Below are 18,413 nucleotides of genomic sequence, written 5' to 3'. Positions count from 1 at the left end.
TTTTAAAAAAATTTGTAAGGTATCCTATTAAAAATATGACATGCAGAATATAAAGTTTCACCCCACATATTTTTTGGCAAACTAGAACTTATAAGCATAGCATTCACCATATCAAGCAATGTACGATTCTTTCTTTCCACAATACCATTAGATTGAGGAGCATACGGAGGTGTCACTTCATGAATAATACCATGCATTTTGCAAAAATTACTTATATCTAAAGATGTGTATTCTCCACCTTTACCAGAGCGTAGAATTTTAATTTTTCTTTTTAATTTATTTTTTACTTCTGTTTTATATACTTTGAACTTATCAAATAACTCACTTTTGTGATTAACTAAATACACATAGCAATATTTGAAGAAATCATCAATGAAAGCAATAAAGTATCTCTTACCACCACGTGTTAACACATCATTACTATCACACACATCACTATGAACCAATTCAAGCAAGTTAATTTCTCTTTTAATATATGTAGTAAAATCCTTTCTAGGTTATTTTGCTTGAATACATGAAGTTTTAGGAATAAGATTAAGAGATATCATTCTTTTGATAGAATTCAAATTCACATGTCCAAGTCTAACATGCCACATATCAAAACATTCAACATTTGCAACAAAAGAAGAAATGCTAGATATTTTATTAATAGAAAGAGGCAGACTTAACTTAAACAGACCATCACAAATGAAGCCTTTATCAATAAAAACAACATGTCTAGTAATAACAACTCTATTGGACTCAAAAACAACCTTGTACCCTTATTGGACTAACAAAGAAATACTTATTAAATTGGCAAAATTGCAAAATTGGTCTCCCACTTTATCTTCAATTAGGGATTTGGTCCCCCTATAATTTAATTCATAAATTTGGCCCCCCAGTTTTATAAATCCATGTAAAATTGGTCATGGAAACCCGATTTAGACATTGACCGTTAACCTCAATGTCACGTGTCAACGTCTGAGCGGTTCCCTGTAAAAGTTTCATTTGTTGTAGGTAAAATTGCACTTTGGTCCTCCAGTTTTACTCCAATTTCGATTTTGGTCCTCCTATAGTTTAATTCACACATTTAGTCTCCCATTTTTATAAATCCCTTTATAAATTGTTCCTGCAAAATTGATCTTTTGAATGGTTTAGCCACTGGTGCTAGAGACATAGTAAGTCTTGATAAATCTCGAACTTTTTTTTCATCGCAAGTTTTTCACTCACTTGGAATCTAGAGAAAAATCACTCTTTGTCTCTCTCCCACTTTCGGGGTTGTTCAACTTGGGAAAGTGACGCATGAATCTCAACCTGGGTTTGAAATTTTCAGATCTCTTACTTTAACAGGTTCTGTAATAATCCCCTATTTTTTTTTCTTTTTTTGCTCCCCCATGCGGTATTATGTGTATACAACTGTTTAAGTGGCCTATGTATGACAATGGTATTTTTGTTTGAAATACAACTTCTCCAGTAGTGAAATTTGACTGAATTTATAAAGGGATTTATAAAACTGGGGGACCAAATGTGCGAATTAAATTATAAGGGGATCAAAATCGAAATTGGAGTAAAACTAGAGGACTAAAAGTACAATTTTACCTACAAAAAATGAAGTCTTTACAGGGAACCACGTAGACGTTGACACGTGACATTGACATGTGTCATTGACACGTGACAGTCAACGTTTGAGGTTAACGGTCAACGTCCAAATCGGGCTTCTAGGACCAATTTTGCAGGGATTTATAAAACTGGGGGACCAAGTTTGTGAATTAAATTATAGGGGGACCAAATCCAAAAATTAGAGATAAAATGGGGACCAAAAGTAAAAATTTGCCTATTAAATTTTTCCTAAAATTATAAATGTGATAGACTCCATCTAAAACAAGAAAATTTACTAAAGATAGCTCTAGTTTCACTTGACCTTCTCCTAACACATGTTCTATACTCCCAAATCATATTTTAAATAATAGTAGAATTTTGTAAAGAGATAGGCAAAATATCTACTGTTAGTGTTATGTTCATTTGATTGTTTTGTGTGTTGTATTTTCATGTATTTACTTTTTTTATAACAAGGAGCTACATATATATAAAGGCAACCAGTCACCAACGTGTAGCAACAAAATACTTGCAACAATAACATTAAGAAACAAAAAAATAAAATCGAACAACAAACTTTCTAATGTTAAAGACTTGTAACGTTTAGAAAGGAAATTGACAAGTAAAAGATAGCTTCCTAAGATATAAGAATAGAAGTAGTGGAATGCTTTTAGTTTTTCAAGAAAACTAATTCTAAAAGTATTTTATCTTTAAAAACATAATTAATAAGAAAATATATTTTAATTTTAAATTATAAGAAAATATTCCAACAATCTCTCACTCCTTTAAAATTTAAAGAAATGAAATAATATAATAAAAACATTTTTAATGGAGCATAATACATTGTGTTTTCACCCATAAATTGTTCAGGTGTACTAGAAAGGGACTCAATCATATCCATGATAGACATTTTGAGAAAACAGAATGATATTGCAGAAAAAACTATGCAAGAAGAAAGTGATTTCTCTCCCTAAATTTGTTAGAAAAATAAAATAAAAGAAATAAACAAGAAGAAGATGCAAAGCCTTAAACTATAGAACACAACTACAGTAGCAAATTAAATTTAGAATATGACAAAATATGGATTAACAATACAATATAAAATACAATAAACACAAAAGGAAAATAATTTTAAGGGAAAAATTTTAAATAGTATGTGTTGAAGCACACAAACCTATCCTTAGAGAAAAAACACATCCAGGTAGAAAAATCTGATTGTACTTCTCTCTTAAGAGACGACAATTCGTTGGTTCCGATTGTGTGTAGCAAAAGGATTCTCAAACCTTCTGCATGTTGTTGTCCGAAAAAATATTTTTTTATAAGAAAAGAAAATAAAAAATTAGAGAAAAATGCAAATTATTTTTCTACTTGTATCTATAGGTTAAATAAAAGAGAGAGATATACATAAAAAAAAAACTCAAAATAAAACTATCACACGTAAACCCACGTACAAGCATGTTGTCATTATCGTCACCAACCGGTCTCATTTCGAAACCATCGTGCTTCTATCCCCAATTCTTCTTCTTTTTTCCTTGTATTGGAAGATACCATTTTGTAACATTGTCACACAGTATCAAACTCGTCTTTTTGTCTGTCACTATATCATTACCACTCACGAGATTCCACCCAACCTCTTTTTAGTTTCTAAACTCATGAGAGCCCAAACACCAGTTTCATTAGTAGTTGTTTGTGTGCAATCAAGGTAAACTAACCAACCTTATCCATAAATGGATCAGTCATCACCTTATTATAACCGATTTCCTCAGACTCCAAGCTCAACCAAAAAGGGAAGAAGTGGTTATGAACCATCAGACACAGAGTCAGAGCGGCAAGAGATTCCACGGCATGAACGAGAAAGAAGAAACTTCACTTTAGAAGAAACAAAAGATTTTACTCTAATGAACAAAAGCCCCATGGCACTACACAGGAGGCACCCTTCAAGGTTTGAAAACGAAGTCTCATCAGCTTCAACAGCTTCAACAGCTTCAGCTCCACGAAGAAGACACCATAGTAAATCACCCTATAAGCTGCGCGTAGCAGAAGCAAATGTTGCTGTTGCTGTTGCTGGTGTTGCATCATCATCACCCATAATAGGTTTGAATACAAGGAGAAATATCAGTCCCTTGTCGAGACCTGACATTGGAAGAACCGTGTCTCCTTTCAGGGAGCAAAGAATTGAGAAGCCACACTACAAGAGATCAGTGACTGCTCCAAGATTGAGGATTCAAGAGAGCAACAACGGAGGGAGAACCAATGAAAAGGTTAATAGACAAAGAGAAGCTTCTCCTTTCAAAGCTCCTTCGGTTGGAGAAATCAACGAGATGATAGCACAGGTGAAGCTATCTCAAGATCCCACCAGTGATTATTCGTCAGTGCTTGAAAGCACTGATTCCATTCATCCGGGTGACCTTTTCTTTTCTCGCGAATGCAATGCCTTTCAAGCGAAGAATTCTTCGTTGCCAAGACGCATCGAACAACGTGAGCATTTCAGTCCAAGGCCACCGGTGAACACCACGAGAGTCCCATCCGAAAGAAAAGGAAAGAATGCTGACATTAAGATGAATATGAATATCTTGTCTCGATCAACCACGGTTTTAAGTACTTCGGCTACGAGCAGAAAGGGCAGTGGCACTGGGAAGCCAAGTAGTGTAACAAGCGAAGGTAGTGGAAAGACAACTGAAAGCATGAGGAAATTCACAGCCAACAGAAAAAAGAATCAGAAAGATACATGGTTTTCTTGCATGAGAACAGGTAACTGTAGAACCACTAGAAAATCGCCTGAACGTCGACCAATTGATGAATCTTCTTTCATAGAGAGGGCAGTGGTAGTCGAAAGCCTCCCACAATTCTGGGCAGATAAGCACGAACCTGCTTCACTTAATGGCTTCATTTGCAACAGACAAGAAGCTCAACTTCTCAAGGAATTGGTATGCTCTCAAACACTCAAATATGGTCCCCATTACATCCCTTGAATTCTTCTTGTGGACAAAACTAAGATGTAGTTCCCTAGGTAGTTTTAGTGTCTTTTTTCAATTAGAATTGAAGTTTCATTCAGTACCTCGAGCAGATATTTAATACTAATCTTTAATACGCGAATTACTGAGATAAAACTTTCATTCTGGTTATAGAGCAATACTAAAATCACTTAATAAATTACGTCTAAGTTTTTTCCTCTTCTCTTATTGTTACTTGTATTTGTATAATAACTTATGACTCAAGCTACTTTGCTTTTCAGGTGTCTCAGGGCTCTTGTCCTCATATTTTGCTTCAAGGACCCTCTGGCTCTGGGAAAAGAGAACTAGCAATGGCTCTTCTTCGAGAAATATATGGGGATGCATGTTGTAACGTATGCTTCTTCCCATAACTATCATTCCAATTATGTTTTGTATTTCTAGGCTGACTTTATCAGACCCTTTTGCAGCTGTCTCATGATTTAAGACATTTCCCTATTCAGGTAGAGATTTCTCACTCTCCTACCTATAGGTTTTGATATATGATAAGTACAGATTAAAAAACCGTTTATTATTATTATTATTATTATTATTATTATTATTATTATTATTATTATTATTATTATTATTATTATTATTATTATTATTATTAATTTTTTATTTCAAAAAGTTGCATCTCCTATAGTATTACTACTTTGACAGGACCAAAGGCTTAAGAAAGTATCTGTTCCAATAACATCCAGTTCTCATCACATGGAGCTCGATGTAAATTCAGAATCAAATGCTAAATATGCTTTAATGGGATTAATCAAAGAAATTAGCAATATATATGCAGTTGCCCCCGAAGTCAGCAATATTAATTTCAAGTCAGATTTTAAAGGTTAGTAGCTTAAACGCATGCTTATTTTACGTCTGAGTGATCCTTTAATGTGAGCCTAGCTAATGTGGTTGAGTTCTGTTGATTTCAGTTATAGTTCTTTATGACGTCCACAAAGCAGTAGATAATATCCGGCACATTATCAAATGGATCATAGACCGCTATTCGGATATTTGCAAATTAGTGCTCTGCTGTGAAGATGATGCAGACATTATTGAACATGTGAAAAATCGATTCAAAGTTATCCAAGTTGATGCTCCTCAAAATCACGAAGTAAGAATAAAAACACTATAGAAATTGTAAAAGTAAACATCAATCTGCAACATATCAGATCATGGATTTTTTCCCCTGCAATTCTATACGTATTTTTTTCTAGATCATTTTATCCTACAAGATGTCTTTTTGTTGTGGTAAATTGCAATTTTGGTAAAGATCAAACTTTGCTTCCATTACTGTCAAAAAAGAAAAATTAATTAACACATATGCACCTTCAACTATGCAGATTATTGAGGTTCTTATTCAGATAGCAAAGAATGAGGAAATTGATCTATCCATGAATTTTGCTGCAAAAATTGCTACAAAATCTAAGCAGAACCTCAGAAAAGCAATCATGGCTCTTGAAGCATGCAAAGCACACAAGTAAGAACTTCTGACTGGCGACATATTTATTTTAACATTTCTAGAAAATTCTCTATAGAGACTAAACGGGGCACTATGATGGGCAGCTATCCATTTTCTGCAGAACAACCAATTCCGGTTGGATGGGAGGAGATTGTAATAGAAGTTGCCGCAGAGATCCTAGCTGATCCATCATTTTCACGGCAAGAAACTTCTTTTTCTATCTTATGTTTTATAATAGAGAATTAGAAGCTAACAACATCTTATCATTTGGGTTCTGAACACAACTAATATGCTTTACTTCTATTCTTTTTAAGACTGACTTATTTGAAGGCAGAAACAATATAAGTAGCATCGTTTTGTAACTTGAAAAGTGTCGATCAGATTATGGTTTAAGTTTTTAATTTGAATTTTGTTATGGTTTTATCAGCTTACTCTCAATACGAGGGAAATTTCAAATGCTTCTCTTGGATTTTGTCCACCCGAAATTGATTCTCCAGGTAATAAACTAATAATAAGAGTCCATAAACAATTTATTCAACTCATCAAAATAGTGCATAAAGTACATTCTGTTCAAACATGCAGAAACTCGTGGGACATCTCCTAAAAAGAATTGAGGTCAGCTTAAGAAGGGAGCTTTACTACTGGCATGCTTATTATGTGAGTTTCTTCCTCCATAATTTGTCTTAAGGTGATGGTATATTATAAAATAGAACTTGGCGCATTTCTAACATAACAGTTCTGTGCTCCTTCCCCATTTTCCCTAAAATTCTAGACAACCCCTCCACCCCATAGTTTATGTGTGTTTCTTGTGGTAAATTAGTAACCAAAGTCTATAATGAACAGGACAGAAGACTCCCCCCAGGAATAACTGCTTTACTAAAGTTAGAAGGTAAGGCAAAACACTTCTAATCTTTTTTAAACTAACCATATAGATTGCCTAGCAAAAATAACCCAAGAATTAAGGCATACATGGTTTTAAGTTGCGACCCGCAACCGCAATTGCAGCCACAACTTAACAGTTTCTTGACTGTCCCCAACTGCATCGCCCCGCAATTGCAGCCACATCAGTCACATTTTTCTGCAATTGTCCGTAATATAAAAGTTTTTTGACTTACCGCAACCGCAATTTAAAACCTTAAATATGCATGACTTCCCTAAATAACCTACTGAGATGGGTATACTGTTATTGACTAATATGCTATTCTCTGCAGAATTCGTGGCCAAGTTCATGAGCATGTGCAGAAAAAACTCTGGCAATCGGCAATATGTGTAGGTTAACATGGATGTCATTACAGGATGAATCCTCACTCAGACACAGTTAAGAATGTTAACATCATATGAGCAGCACTAATGAATGTTTTAATTAGTAGAAGAACGTGATTCCGTATCCCCTTTCGAAAGAACAATACTTTAGTAGAGATCAGAAAGGAAAGTACTTAAATCAGATTCTGTTTCATTTGTAAAACGCATGCATAAAATATTTATTATTGTTCAAGCAAAAAGTCAGCTTTTCGGACCTGATTTCTCTCTTGTTCTTATATTTTTTTTTAAAATTGAATCATAAAATTAAATATTAACATAATTACATAGACAACACACAGTAAATAATTGAAAAAAGAACAATAAAAAAAGCCAATTTACTCAAAACTCATAGTGAACCACAGAGAAGTCAGTGAACCTTAACACCGTGATATTGTAAAATGTTTGAGTGTGTTTGGATGCCACAGGTAATCGATTTTGGGAGCTAAAATCCTGATGTCACCGTGAATTTTTGGAAACAACAATGTGTTGTTTAGCTCCATCATGAGATTGGCGATGATTTTGCTTCACTGTGTCGTCACCCCGAAAACACACTGACTCGCGCCTATGAGTTAGTCAAGAAAACACGTTATCTTTTCTTGGGCAGCGGTTTATCAAATTTTAAATTTTATTTTATTTTTAATTTAAATTTAATATTTTTTCTTTATTTTCTTTCCTTAAATCCAAACAGAAGTTTGGATGTTTGGTGGAATGATGATCCGAGTGAAAATCATGTCATATTCTTACGTTGAATGTGAAAAAACTTATTATTGCTAACTTGCTATGACATTATTGGATTTGACTCCATATTTTGTAAATGATTTTAAGAATAGTTGGAAAGTAAAATAAAATTAACAAAATATGAAGACTATCAAATTGAACTGTTAGACCATATATTTAACCACAAGATTTATCAATTATATCACAACTTTATCAAAAACAAAGAGAAGTATTTTATAATATCATTACTTTCACTTTATATATTGTTTCAGTTATTTAAAATATAAAAATAGAATATATTTAAATCTTATTTAAATTTCTTATTTACTTAACTTACTTTTGTATTCATTTAATTTATAAATAAAATTAATTTTACATGACATACCATATATTTTTAATTTAATAAATATTAATCTAATCACCTATTTTAATTATCATTAAATTGTTAAAAATTAGTAATTTTATTTTAGATAAATAATTATTTTTATTCTTAAATAGGTAAAATATTGACAAATTCAATGATAACATACAGCTTGGATGAATAAATTTATAGTATTTTTATTTTTTTCACTTTCGAAAATTTAAATTTAGATTTTTATTTTTTGAAAATAAATTTATTAGTCTTCTAAATGAAAATAAATATTTATTCTTTTATTTTTTATCAGCCGTCAGCACAGAGGAAAAAGTTCCTTTGCCAGCAGTCAGCAGTGATTGACAATTTGACATATGACGTTGTCCGAAATCCAAATATTCCGTTTAGCCGCTCCAACCATAGCCGTCCGATGGAAACTCCCTTTAATCACACGACACATTTTCACTCAACGACTGGCCGCTGAACTGAGTGCTATACGTTACCTTTTTACTCTTCACTTGTTTCGCACTTTCTTTCAGTCACCATCTCCGACTCTTTCTCTTATCTGTAACTTCCTTTAACCCTTTCCACCCCAAAAATATTCACTATGCTACTGTTTTTCTGCTTTCCTTTTGATGATTCCTTTTTTATTCTCTGCATCGCCCTCGTTGATCGTTATGCTCCTTCTTTTCCCTTTTTTTTTTCTTTTGTTTCTCGATCTAATGCAACCTGAAAAAAATGAAGTAATCACCATTTTTCATATATGCTAGTACTTTTTAAGGTCCCAAGGTTTCTTTTTGCTTGATGCTGTGTTTGTCAATTTCGGTCTTTATTCTTCAACAGCTACGTTTTAATTGAATCATTTTTTTTCACTTGTCTTTTGGAATCAGTACTTCTAAGAAACTGAGGTGGATTCTTCTGATTGTTGTTTTGATTGCAATGAATAGTAATGATTTTGAGAGATATAAGATTGGTTTTGTAGTTGGAAAGAGGGCTTAAGGGTGAAGGGAGAAGGGAGAAGGGAGGAGAGGTTGTGGGTTCGGATTCCCCATTGACATTTCTAATCAAACTAACAAACTAATATTTGCTGATAAAGAAAAAAGAATCGTAATGATTTTGATTGATAGTCTCTTATTTTGTGTGAGTGATAATTGTGATGCTTATGTAGCTAAGTCAACATGGCTCACCTTGAAGATTCAAGTGCATGGAATTCGAGTATACCTCACCCTAAGCTCAATGAAAGAATTCTGTCTTCTCTGTCACGGAGAACTGTTGCTGCTCACCCCTGGCACGATTTAGAGATTGGTAAAACACCCTAATTGTTTTGGATTTTTTTTGTCACTTTTAATTATAATGTAATGAAATATGGTTTATTTTTTAAAAGCGAAAACCTTTTTTGTTTGTTTTCTCCTCAATGAAGAAGAAGGAGTTCCTCTTCAGTTTCAACAAAACATCTTTTCACTGAGGTAGCAATATTTGACGGAAAACTATCAAATGCTTTTGTGCACATGCAGGGCCAGGAGCTCCAGCTGTTTTCAACTGTGTAAGCTTTTACTCTTTTGTAACTTAATTGCAAATCATAGGAAAAAAAGTATCAAAAGATTTCTTGCAACACCATGGCCATCTGAGTTTTGGGGCTTATAATAATTTATTTCTGGCAATCCTTCAAATATTTAATCTTTGTACTTGTATGTAGTGAATGCAGCTAAAAAAAAGTACTATAGCATTAACAAGGATACGATGGTAATGGAATCCTCATTTTATGACTTGAAATGAGGTTGTGCTTAAATAAAGAGAAATCACTAGCAGTCTGAAACTCCAAATCTTACATTTTGCCTACATAGATTATTCCATTTAACTCTTGTTTCTAGAGAAATAAATTGATTTCCATGGCAGGTGGTTGAAATTGGCAAAGGCAGTAAGGTTAAGTATGAGCTGGACAAGACAAGTGGACTTATAAAGGTGTCGTTTCCATTTTCTTTCTTGCACTCCTCTTCTTCCATTCCATATGCTTAATGTATTAGCAAAATGTGAAAGACTTTCTTTTAATAGGGCAGTATTCTCATTTACCATTTCCAAATTTATTTCTCATTGCTACCTGTCTGTGGTGAAGCATAACTAACTCACTAACGAATGTTCTGATCAACCCAACTTAGGTTGATCGTATTCTTTACTCATCAGTTGTCTACCCACACAACTATGGTTTTATCCCAAGAACCATTTGTGAAGACAGTGATCCTATGGACGTGCTGGTTCTAATGCAGGTACCAATGCTTAAAATTGTTGTTTCTGATACTTAAGAGAAAATGTTTGTTTCCAGCCAAAATTTCAACTGTATTAAAATTTGAACTTTTGTTCTGAGAAGGAACCCGTGCTTCCTGGTTCCTTCCTTCGTGCTCGTGCTATTGGACTAATGCCTATGATTGACCAGGTAAAAGTTGCCTCCTCCTTGCTTTCTGTTTTTCATTTGCATTGGAACAATGAAGAAGTGAGGATCTTTTCTGAAAAAACATAAAAGGCATTAAGCATTTTTAATTATTTAGCTGATTAGTTAATTATTTGCTCCTCGCCTAGTGGTAGTGTATTGAACATCAAAGTCTATTGAAATGAGAAAAAAAACATTGCCCTACCTTCTTAGTTGATATGACATGGTGAAATTTGTCACCATTAACCTTTCAAACCCTAGTCCAATTTTACCTTGGAGAGTGGTATGATTGAGATGGAGGTTCATTTCTTGGGATCAAAGAAATAAAATTGAAGGTTGCGAGGAACATTGTTAAATGCATCTCAACACCATTATAAGGATCTGACTGCAACTTCTGTTCACTTTATATTTCACTTGTCTTTCAACATTGCATAATTCGAATAATTTGTCACCACTTAAAGTCCAAATTTGGAGAAAAATTATTTTTTTCTAACAAATTCTGCTACAGGGTGAGAGGGATGACAAGATCATAGCAGTTTGTGCTGATGACCCTGAGTTCCGCCATTACACTGACATCAATGAGCTTCCTCCACATCGGCTTGCTGAAATCAGAAGATTCTTTGAGGACTGTATCCTGTTATTTGCACGTACAAATAAACCACATGCATCTCTGTTCGTAGTTATTGACAATTATGCTCATTAATGATTAGTTTTCTTTTAGAATAAAAGCCTATAGAACGTTTGGGCCAATATAAAAACTTTTACTTTCACATTTTCTATCTCGTAACATGTACGACGAATTTCTAATGGATTACCTAATACACTCTAAGTCCCCCATAGGTTTTGATGACCTGTTGAATAACTTTCTTCTATCAATGCCGCATCCCCTGGTTTCAGTGGTTTGCTGCATGTTTTCCTTAGCTTGTCACACTAGACAAGAAGAATGAGAACAAAATAGTTGATGTTGAAGACTTTCTACCGGCTGAAGCTGCCATTGATGCCATCAATTACTCCATGTGAGCTATTTTCCTTTACCGTGACTCAAATTTTGTGTCCATTTTTGAATTCTTGGCTGTAATTTGAATGATTATTTTATTTTTCTTACATGGATGTTTCCCTTTGCAGGGACTTGTATGCTGCTTACATAGTTGAGAGCTTAAGGCACTAACTTCTTTAGAAACTGAATAGCCAATTTCAGTGATCTCCAACTAAATATGTAAAATGTGAATGAAACTCCATAAACATTGTGATTTCCGTGCTGTTCTGTGATGCACTAGTGCTGCCTCGGTTATTGACACAACAGTGTCTAAAACTTCTGCTTTGGATGCGGTTGTACTGCCCCCCAATAATGAGTTCATTTCTAGTATTGAAGTCCTTATCCTTTGTTTGGTATTGGAGAAATAGTAACACATGAATGAATTTTCAGTTAAGCAAATTCCTCGAGTTTTATTGTATGTTTGGTTTTACTTTTGATAAAGTTACAAATAATAGTATGTCTTTTTCTTTAAATTTCACATGAAAAGATAGAGACTTGCATCGAGTACGTGTGTCCTACCACATTAGTTTTAACTTCAAACTCAGTTTGGTTTAGATTTTGAAAAAAATAAATTTAAAAGATTGAATTCATTTATTTTGGACCGAAATAGTATTTTAAAGTAAAATTGTTTTGAAATGTAAATATACATATGTTAAAAATTTAATGGAATTTCATACTTAGAATCAACGTTTTCATGTTGGAAAAGTTTAAAACTTTTACTTCTTTCAAAATTAATTTTATTTACCACAATTAATTTTAAGAATCCAAAAACCAAACGTGTGATTATTTTGGAATCCAATTATTTTACCCTCGAAAACTATTACAATGGAAACAAATACTCAAATAGACATTACAAAGTTGCATGTTTGTGAACAATTTTTCTTATAACTGTTTTTTAAAAAATTATTTTAGGCAATCAGTAAAGATAAGCAGGGTTTTTTTATAAAAAAAATTAATTAAACACATCAACTTATTTTCTATTTTTTTCATAGTTTTATCAAAATTTAAATAGTCTCTTATAACTTAACTTTTTTATGAAATTCTAAATATTTTCAGTCTGAAATTTTAATCAGGTCCTACTTCCTTAATTTTCATTAAAATATAGAAGCCTATTTTTTTATACATATATTGAAACTTATTTAAATGCACATATTGATATTAAGTATTTTCTTTATTCGTGATAATCGAAAACAAGACCAGTGAGTTTCTATTATATTATACTTTATATAAGTTGTGAAATAGGTTCGATAAAATTAAAACATTTTTTCTTAAAAAACACTTTAAAATATTCCCTTAAAAAAAGTTTAAAATATTAATAGTTTTAATTGATATTAACTGCTAAGAAGCCTCTGTAAAAATAAAAATAAAAACTGCTAAGAAGCCATTTTTTTTTAAATATAGGAAATCCGTTAAATACTTTAAAAATCAAACTTATGTTAATAATATATTTAAAATAAGTTAATTTAATATATGTTATCGGCACAAAAGCTTTTTTTTTTTTTCTAACAACACTTGTTATTTTTTATTAAAAAAAAAAAAGAAAGGCAGCCAGTAGCAAGTGGCTATGCAGCTTTTTTTTATATAAATTTTTGTAAATAAAATACTATTTTCATAAGAGGTAACAAAAATATGCTCAGAGGAGGAAAATCTAAATAATTTCTAAATCTACGGAAATGGTTTTTTCTTTTTTATCTTAATAATTAAATATACTCTTAGAAAGAAGCATTCTGGTTTTATATAAAATAATAATAAAATGAGTGTAAACCGTGAAGTGATTTCTGAGATTGGATGCGAGAGTTCTGAGAAGAAAAGAGAAGATCGGTGAGTGAGGAAGCAAATAGCAATAGCACCGCCACCGTCACCACTGCCACTGCCACTGCCACTAGCAACAGCAGAATGGGAACCTTGGGCAGAGTTTTCTACGCCGTCGGATTTTGGATCCGCGAGACCGGCCAAGCCATCGATCGCCTCGGCTCTCGTCTCCAAGGCAACTACCTCTTTCAAGAACAGCGTATGCTTTACTTACACTTCTCCGTTTCCATTTTTATTAGGGTTTCATTCCAAACTCCATTAATTCTTATTTCGATTCGAAATTATTCAGTGTCTAGGCATCGACCTCTGATGAATCTGTTCGACAAAGCTCCCTCGGTTCACAGGGATGCATTTGTGGCCCCTAGTGCCTCCCTCCTCGGCGATGTCCACGTTGGCCCCGCTTCCTCCATTTGGTATGGATGCGTTCTCAGAGGTAAAACCCCACAGCCACCGCAGCTGTTTCCAACTTGTTATTTTCATTGACCGGGGTTTGTTTGGTTCATCTGAGGTTAGCCTGGTTTGGAATGTAAAGTTGGTTCAGAGATTAATGAAATGAATGTATACTTTACACAGGATTGGTACAACAACAAAATGTGGAACGATTTTAAGTGATTTTTGGCCTCTCCTTCAAATTGCTTGAAAATGAGATAATTAGGTTCCTGCCAAACATTACCTTGGTCTGTTAGTCGTTAATCGTAATGTTTAGAGACTTGCCCTCTCAGGCACACACTATCAGTGTTTGTCATCTAAAGAGTAAGTGTGCCTGATGAGACGGTGTAAAATGTTTGCTTTAACAGAAAATGTTAAATGTTTGACTTAGGCTTCTAAAATGTGCTTTTATCGTATATGTTTGGATAAACTTTTCTGAAAGCACTTTTAGGAGAAAAAAATAAGGACAAATTTTCTCTCATAAACTTAAGTTAGCTTAAGCTTTGATAAAAATAAGCTTTTGGAGAAGCTAATATGAGAGTGCTTCTACAAATTAGCTTATGCATAAGCTAATTTGTACTTTTGGAGAAGCTTATTTCATTTTTCCTTCTTATTTTTCTTCTTGTATAAGTGCTAATGGAGAAATTTACCCAAACAAGACTAAAATGTAATGCTAAAATGTATAAGTGTAACTCTGATGTATATCTGCACACTCACCTTAAATAACTGAATGTGAAATTCTTCGCTTACTAGGGTATGTTTGGATCAACGTTTGGATGGCCTCAACTTGAGTCTAGGATTGGTCAAACATAATTTTCTCATTTACCATGATGTTTGGCTTTGTGTTGGAAACATGATTCTTTTTAGACTCAAGTCTCATTGATTTCATTAGCTGTAGTTTTTTTTATCTACACTAATGTGACTCATGATGTTTGTTCCATGTATCCCTCCAAGTTTGTGGTTCCAAATCCTATGCGGCAGCATCCATTTTATAGTTTACTATAACAGAAACCCAGAAAAGTCATGTCCCTTCAGTTCCACCTAGACAAACTAAAAGACATAGATAATAATGATAAATTCGAAGTGACAAAAGAGACACTTACGCACCACGCTCCAAATGCAGCTAGTACTATTACTATACTTCAAACTTCTTTTGTTATTATATCAATACTCTGAATATTAACATAAAAAAAATATTTGAAGATTAGCTGAAGTTCTGTTTCCTGTCAACATTATCACATTTTCTCTTTATTGTAGTTGTATGTCAAAATTGTGTTGTGGTATGAATTATTTCTCTTATTTGTATCTTTTGTTTGATACTTTGTATTTGATTGTTATATTAATTTGTTTTCTAAGTTTTTATCAAGGTTATGGAATTTATTTCAAAATAATGAATTACAATACAAGACATCTACATAATATATATGCTCATTAAAACCCATTTTTGGCAATTATTCACCCAAAATCAATTTTGATTGCAAGTTTCCAAACAATATCATGTATCAAAATTAATTTTATAATATATATTATCCAAACAAAAATCACGTTACTTCATGCTCTTGTTTACTTAGAATTAATTCGATAAAATCATATTGATTCAAAATCAATTATACAAATGCATATCCAAACACACACCAAGGGGGTGTTTGATTTGATTGTTTTCTGTTTTCATTTTCACTAGAAATAGAAAATGGTGATGGAAATGTGTTTGGTTGGATTTCTGTTTTCATTTTCAGTGAAAATATTTTTCCAAACAAACAAAAAATTGTTAACAATAAAATTTCGTTTTCAGTGTTTTTAGTTGAAACCAAGAACTTCATTTTGGGTAAAATGAAAACACGGTGACAAGGAATGTAATTTTAATCAAATCTAAAAATACATTTCCTTTTGAAAATGCATTTTCAGTGTTTTTATTTCTTGAAAGCAGAAAACAAGAAGTCAAACCAAATATGTTTTCAGAATTCTAATATTTTGAAAATGAAACCAGTTTTCAGAAAATGAAAACAGGAAATGAAAATACAAATCAAACACACCCTAAGTTATTATGCATTTCCTTTTTCTTTGGGTAACATAGGAAGGACCACATATTTGTTACCTCTTTCCTTCACTTTTCATTGCTTCAACTCACATTCGATGGAATGTGAAGGACAACTGTTGTACCTTTCTTATTGCTATTTGCTATGCTGTATGCATGTTCTCATTATCATTTGGTATGCATAATTTGCATATTGCACACTCAATATCTCGGGGTTGAGTACTGATATATCCCAGCTTCCTCTTTCTGATATTTGCACTTATCTTGCTGTTTTCTACCTTTAATTAAATGGTATTCTTTGTGTGAAGGTGATGTTAACAGCATTACTATTGGATCTGGAACTAATATACAAGACAATTCTCTTGTTCATGTTGCCAAGTCTAATTTGAGTGGAAAAGTCTTGCCAACTATCATTGGAGATAATGTCACTGTAGGTGAGTGAAAGTGATGAATTATTATTGTGAGTGACTTCAGCATTGTTTTAGTGTGAAAACTCTATCTAAGGTTTTGACACTGTGATTTCAGGTCATAGTGCTGTGTTACAAGGATGTACAGTTGAGGATGAGGCATTTATTGGCATGGGTGCAACCTTGCTTGATGGTGTATATGTTGAGAAACATGCCATGGTTGCTGCTGGAGCTCTTGTCAGGCAGAATACAAGGATCCCCTATGGAGAGGTTTGTATGAACCTTCTGTTTTTCCTTTGGAGAGAATGGGAAAGTGCTTTGTTCTGCTCTCTTGAAAATCGAAATTAAATGAAGTTTCACTTGTTAGGTTTTGTCAGAATTAACAATGGTAGTTGACTAGTTGTCATAGCAATCAGGCCTAAATTAAAATGAATGGTTCAAGAGGTGTTCATCTTATTTTTTTACATCAGGCATGGGATTATCATTGTCTTTGATTTAAACTGATTGAATGAATGCTTTTAATTGCAGGTTTGGGGAGGTAATCCGGCAAGGTTCTTGAGGAAGCTCACGGAAGATGAAATGACCTTCTTCTCACAATCTGCCTTAAATTATTCCAATTTGGCTCAGGCTCATGCTGCTGAAAATGCAAAAGGACTTGATGAGACTGAATTTGTAAAAGTTCTTTACAAGAAATTTGCTCGTCGTGGTGAGGAATATCATTCAGTGCTAGGTGGTGTTCAAGAAACTCCTGCAGAGCTTAACGTTCCGGATAATGTTTTGCTAGACAAAGTTCCCAAGGCTTAATTTTTTTTTTCTCTCTTATGGTATCTTTATGTGCGATTTTCCAGAGAATGGCTGCTTTTGTTTCCTGTAAGTTTGGAGAGCTCCCATTGTTATCTCAAATATCAACACATGCTGCACGAGTTGGCATGTGGCTTTGCTCATCTCTGTGCTCAATAAGAAGCCTTACTTTTAATTCCTTGATAATGACTACAGTGGAACAGTTTGGTAATAGTTCAGTCATCCTGGGACATCTACAGTTTTACAGTACTGTAGTTGGGCATGTATTTTAAAATAAACAATATCAATTCAGATGTGCCTTGAACCTGTATTTTCATGGATTATGATATTTCCTTTTTTGGTCACATGTCAGTTATACTGCTTTTGCAAAATAAATTCAATACTTTTTTTAAGACAATTTCAATACTTTAAAAACTACTTTGATTGTAATATTTCGTTAGCATGCACGCTTAATATGTGCTATGTGCCTTAGTGTTGCGCAAAACAAGATTGACAATCAACTAATCCTAATTATTAGTGATGATTAGAAAATATTCTTCATCGAAATATAAATCATTTTTTCAGTTTGTTTAACTTACTTAAATTAGATTATTTTTCTTTGAAAATACAATACTTACTATTTGTTCATATTTCAGATTTAATAAATATTATTTCAATATAATCTTTCCCCGTTAACTATTAAAAATCATTATAAGGTAAAACACTAATTAAAATAGTGTCTGAAAATAAACTAAAAGTTATTAAAGTAAACCATCTATTAAACACATTTATTTTGATGCAAAATGTTGATTGAATACATTTGTATTTTAATTAGAAGTTATGAAAAAATTCTGCTAACTTAATAATAAATTATAGAAAATGTAATATTTTTTTAATTGATAATTTAGAAAATATTTCTCACAAAATAAAATATAATAATATAAAATCAAGAAATATTTCAATGTCGAGAGTACAAACTTGAACTCATCATATACTAATGGTAGATTACTACTAGATTTGTTCCTCGTGGAGCTGAAATTCCCATGCGAGACTGATCAAACTTACTTATTGATAGCATGCTTGGATATAAGTTC

The 18,413-nt window shown here is 32.9% G+C and overlaps 3 protein-coding genes across 5 annotated transcripts; all 3 read left to right on the top strand.

Annotated features, from left to right (window-relative positions):
- The first annotated feature begins 2,471 nt into the window (after window positions 1-2,471).
- On the top strand, window positions 2,472-7,534 carry LOC100817775 (uncharacterized). Of its 2 annotated transcripts, XM_041016232.1 has the most exons (11): window positions 2,472-4,502; window positions 4,811-4,921; window positions 4,997-5,029; window positions 5,229-5,406; window positions 5,495-5,676; window positions 5,906-6,042; window positions 6,129-6,224; window positions 6,452-6,521; window positions 6,607-6,681; window positions 6,868-6,913; window positions 7,236-7,534. In XM_041016232.1, the coding sequence occupies exons 1-11, from the start codon at window positions 3,303-3,305 to the stop codon at window positions 7,295-7,297; spliced, it is 2,190 nt and encodes a 729-aa protein (XP_040872166.1). In that variant the 5' UTR covers window positions 2,472-3,302; the 3' UTR covers window positions 7,298-7,534. The 2 variants fall into 2 exon arrangements, with proteins under 2 accessions (XP_040872166.1, XP_025984434.1); XM_026128649.2 differs by lacking the exons at window positions 6,868-6,913; window positions 7,236-7,534 and having other exon boundaries at window positions 6,607-6,711.
- A 1,386-nt stretch (window positions 7,535-8,920) lies between these two features.
- On the top strand, window positions 8,921-12,255 carry LOC100527574 (uncharacterized). 2 transcript variants are annotated; one of them, NM_001251173.2, is given in 9 exon segments: window positions 8,921-8,962; window positions 9,564-9,700; window positions 9,910-9,938; window positions 10,292-10,357; window positions 10,552-10,659; window positions 10,761-10,826; window positions 11,329-11,449; window positions 11,755-11,836; window positions 11,946-12,183. In NM_001251173.2, coding segments are annotated over 8 exon segments (642 nt in total). In that variant the 5' UTR covers window positions 8,921-8,962; window positions 9,564-9,573; the 3' UTR covers window positions 11,989-12,183.
- Window positions 12,256-13,496: 1,241 nt separating this feature from the next.
- On the top strand, window positions 13,497-17,684 carry LOC100794184 (gamma carbonic anhydrase 1, mitochondrial). Its single transcript, XM_003517170.3, has 5 exons — window positions 13,497-13,867; window positions 13,958-14,101; window positions 16,441-16,566; window positions 16,658-16,809; window positions 17,068-17,684. Exons 1-5 carry the CDS (start codon window positions 13,753-13,755, stop codon window positions 17,341-17,343), a joined length of 813 nt encoding a protein of 270 aa, XP_003517218.1. The 5' UTR covers window positions 13,497-13,752; the 3' UTR covers window positions 17,344-17,684.
- Window positions 17,685-18,413: the final 729 nt, after the last annotated feature.

The sequence above is a fragment of the Glycine max genome, chromosome 1, assembly GCF_000004515.6.
Source record: "Glycine max cultivar Williams 82 chromosome 1, Glycine_max_v4.0, whole genome shotgun sequence".
Classification (NCBI taxonomy): domain Eukaryota; kingdom Viridiplantae; phylum Streptophyta; class Magnoliopsida; order Fabales; family Fabaceae; genus Glycine; species Glycine max.
The sequence above is the reverse complement of the archived record's forward strand: the minus strand, read 5'-3'. Positions and strand labels throughout refer to the sequence as shown.

What these genes read in the sequence shown, in the direction of transcription:
- LOC100817775 (XM_041016232.1), top strand. Translation starts at nt 3,303, where the DNA reads ATGGATCAGTCATCACCTTATTATAACCGATTTCCTCAGACTCCAAGC. An exon ending in ATGGGGATGCATGTTGTAAC is followed by an intron (nt 4,922 to 4,996) that starts GTATGCTTCTTC and finishes ACCCTTTTGCAG; the next exon opens with CTGTCTCATGATTTAAGACA. An exon ending in TTTCAAGTCAGATTTTAAAG is followed by an intron (nt 5,407 to 5,494) that starts GTTAGTAGCTTA and finishes TGTTGATTTCAG; the next exon opens with TTATAGTTCTTTATGACGTC.
- LOC100794184 (XM_003517170.3), top strand. Translation starts at nt 13,753, where the DNA reads ATGGGAACCTTGGGCAGAGTTTTCTACGCCGTCGGATTTTGGATCCGC. An exon ending in GTATGGATGCGTTCTCAGAG is followed by an intron (nt 14,102 to 16,440) that starts GTAAAACCCCAC and finishes CTTTGTGTGAAG; the next exon opens with GTGATGTTAACAGCATTACT. An exon ending in CAAGGATCCCCTATGGAGAG is followed by an intron (nt 16,810 to 17,067) that starts GTTTGTATGAAC and finishes TTTTAATTGCAG; the next exon opens with GTTTGGGGAGGTAATCCGGC.
- LOC100527574 (XM_041015053.1), top strand. Translation starts at nt 9,574, where the DNA reads ATGGCTCACCTTGAAGATTCAAGTGCATGGAATTCGAGTATACCTCAC. An exon ending in CTCCAGCTGTTTTCAACTGT is followed by an intron (nt 9,939 to 10,291) that starts GTAAGCTTTTAC and finishes TTTCCATGGCAG; the next exon opens with GTGGTTGAAATTGGCAAAGG. An exon ending in ACGTGCTGGTTCTAATGCAG is followed by an intron (nt 10,660 to 10,760) that starts GTACCAATGCTT and finishes TGTTCTGAGAAG; the next exon opens with GAACCCGTGCTTCCTGGTTC.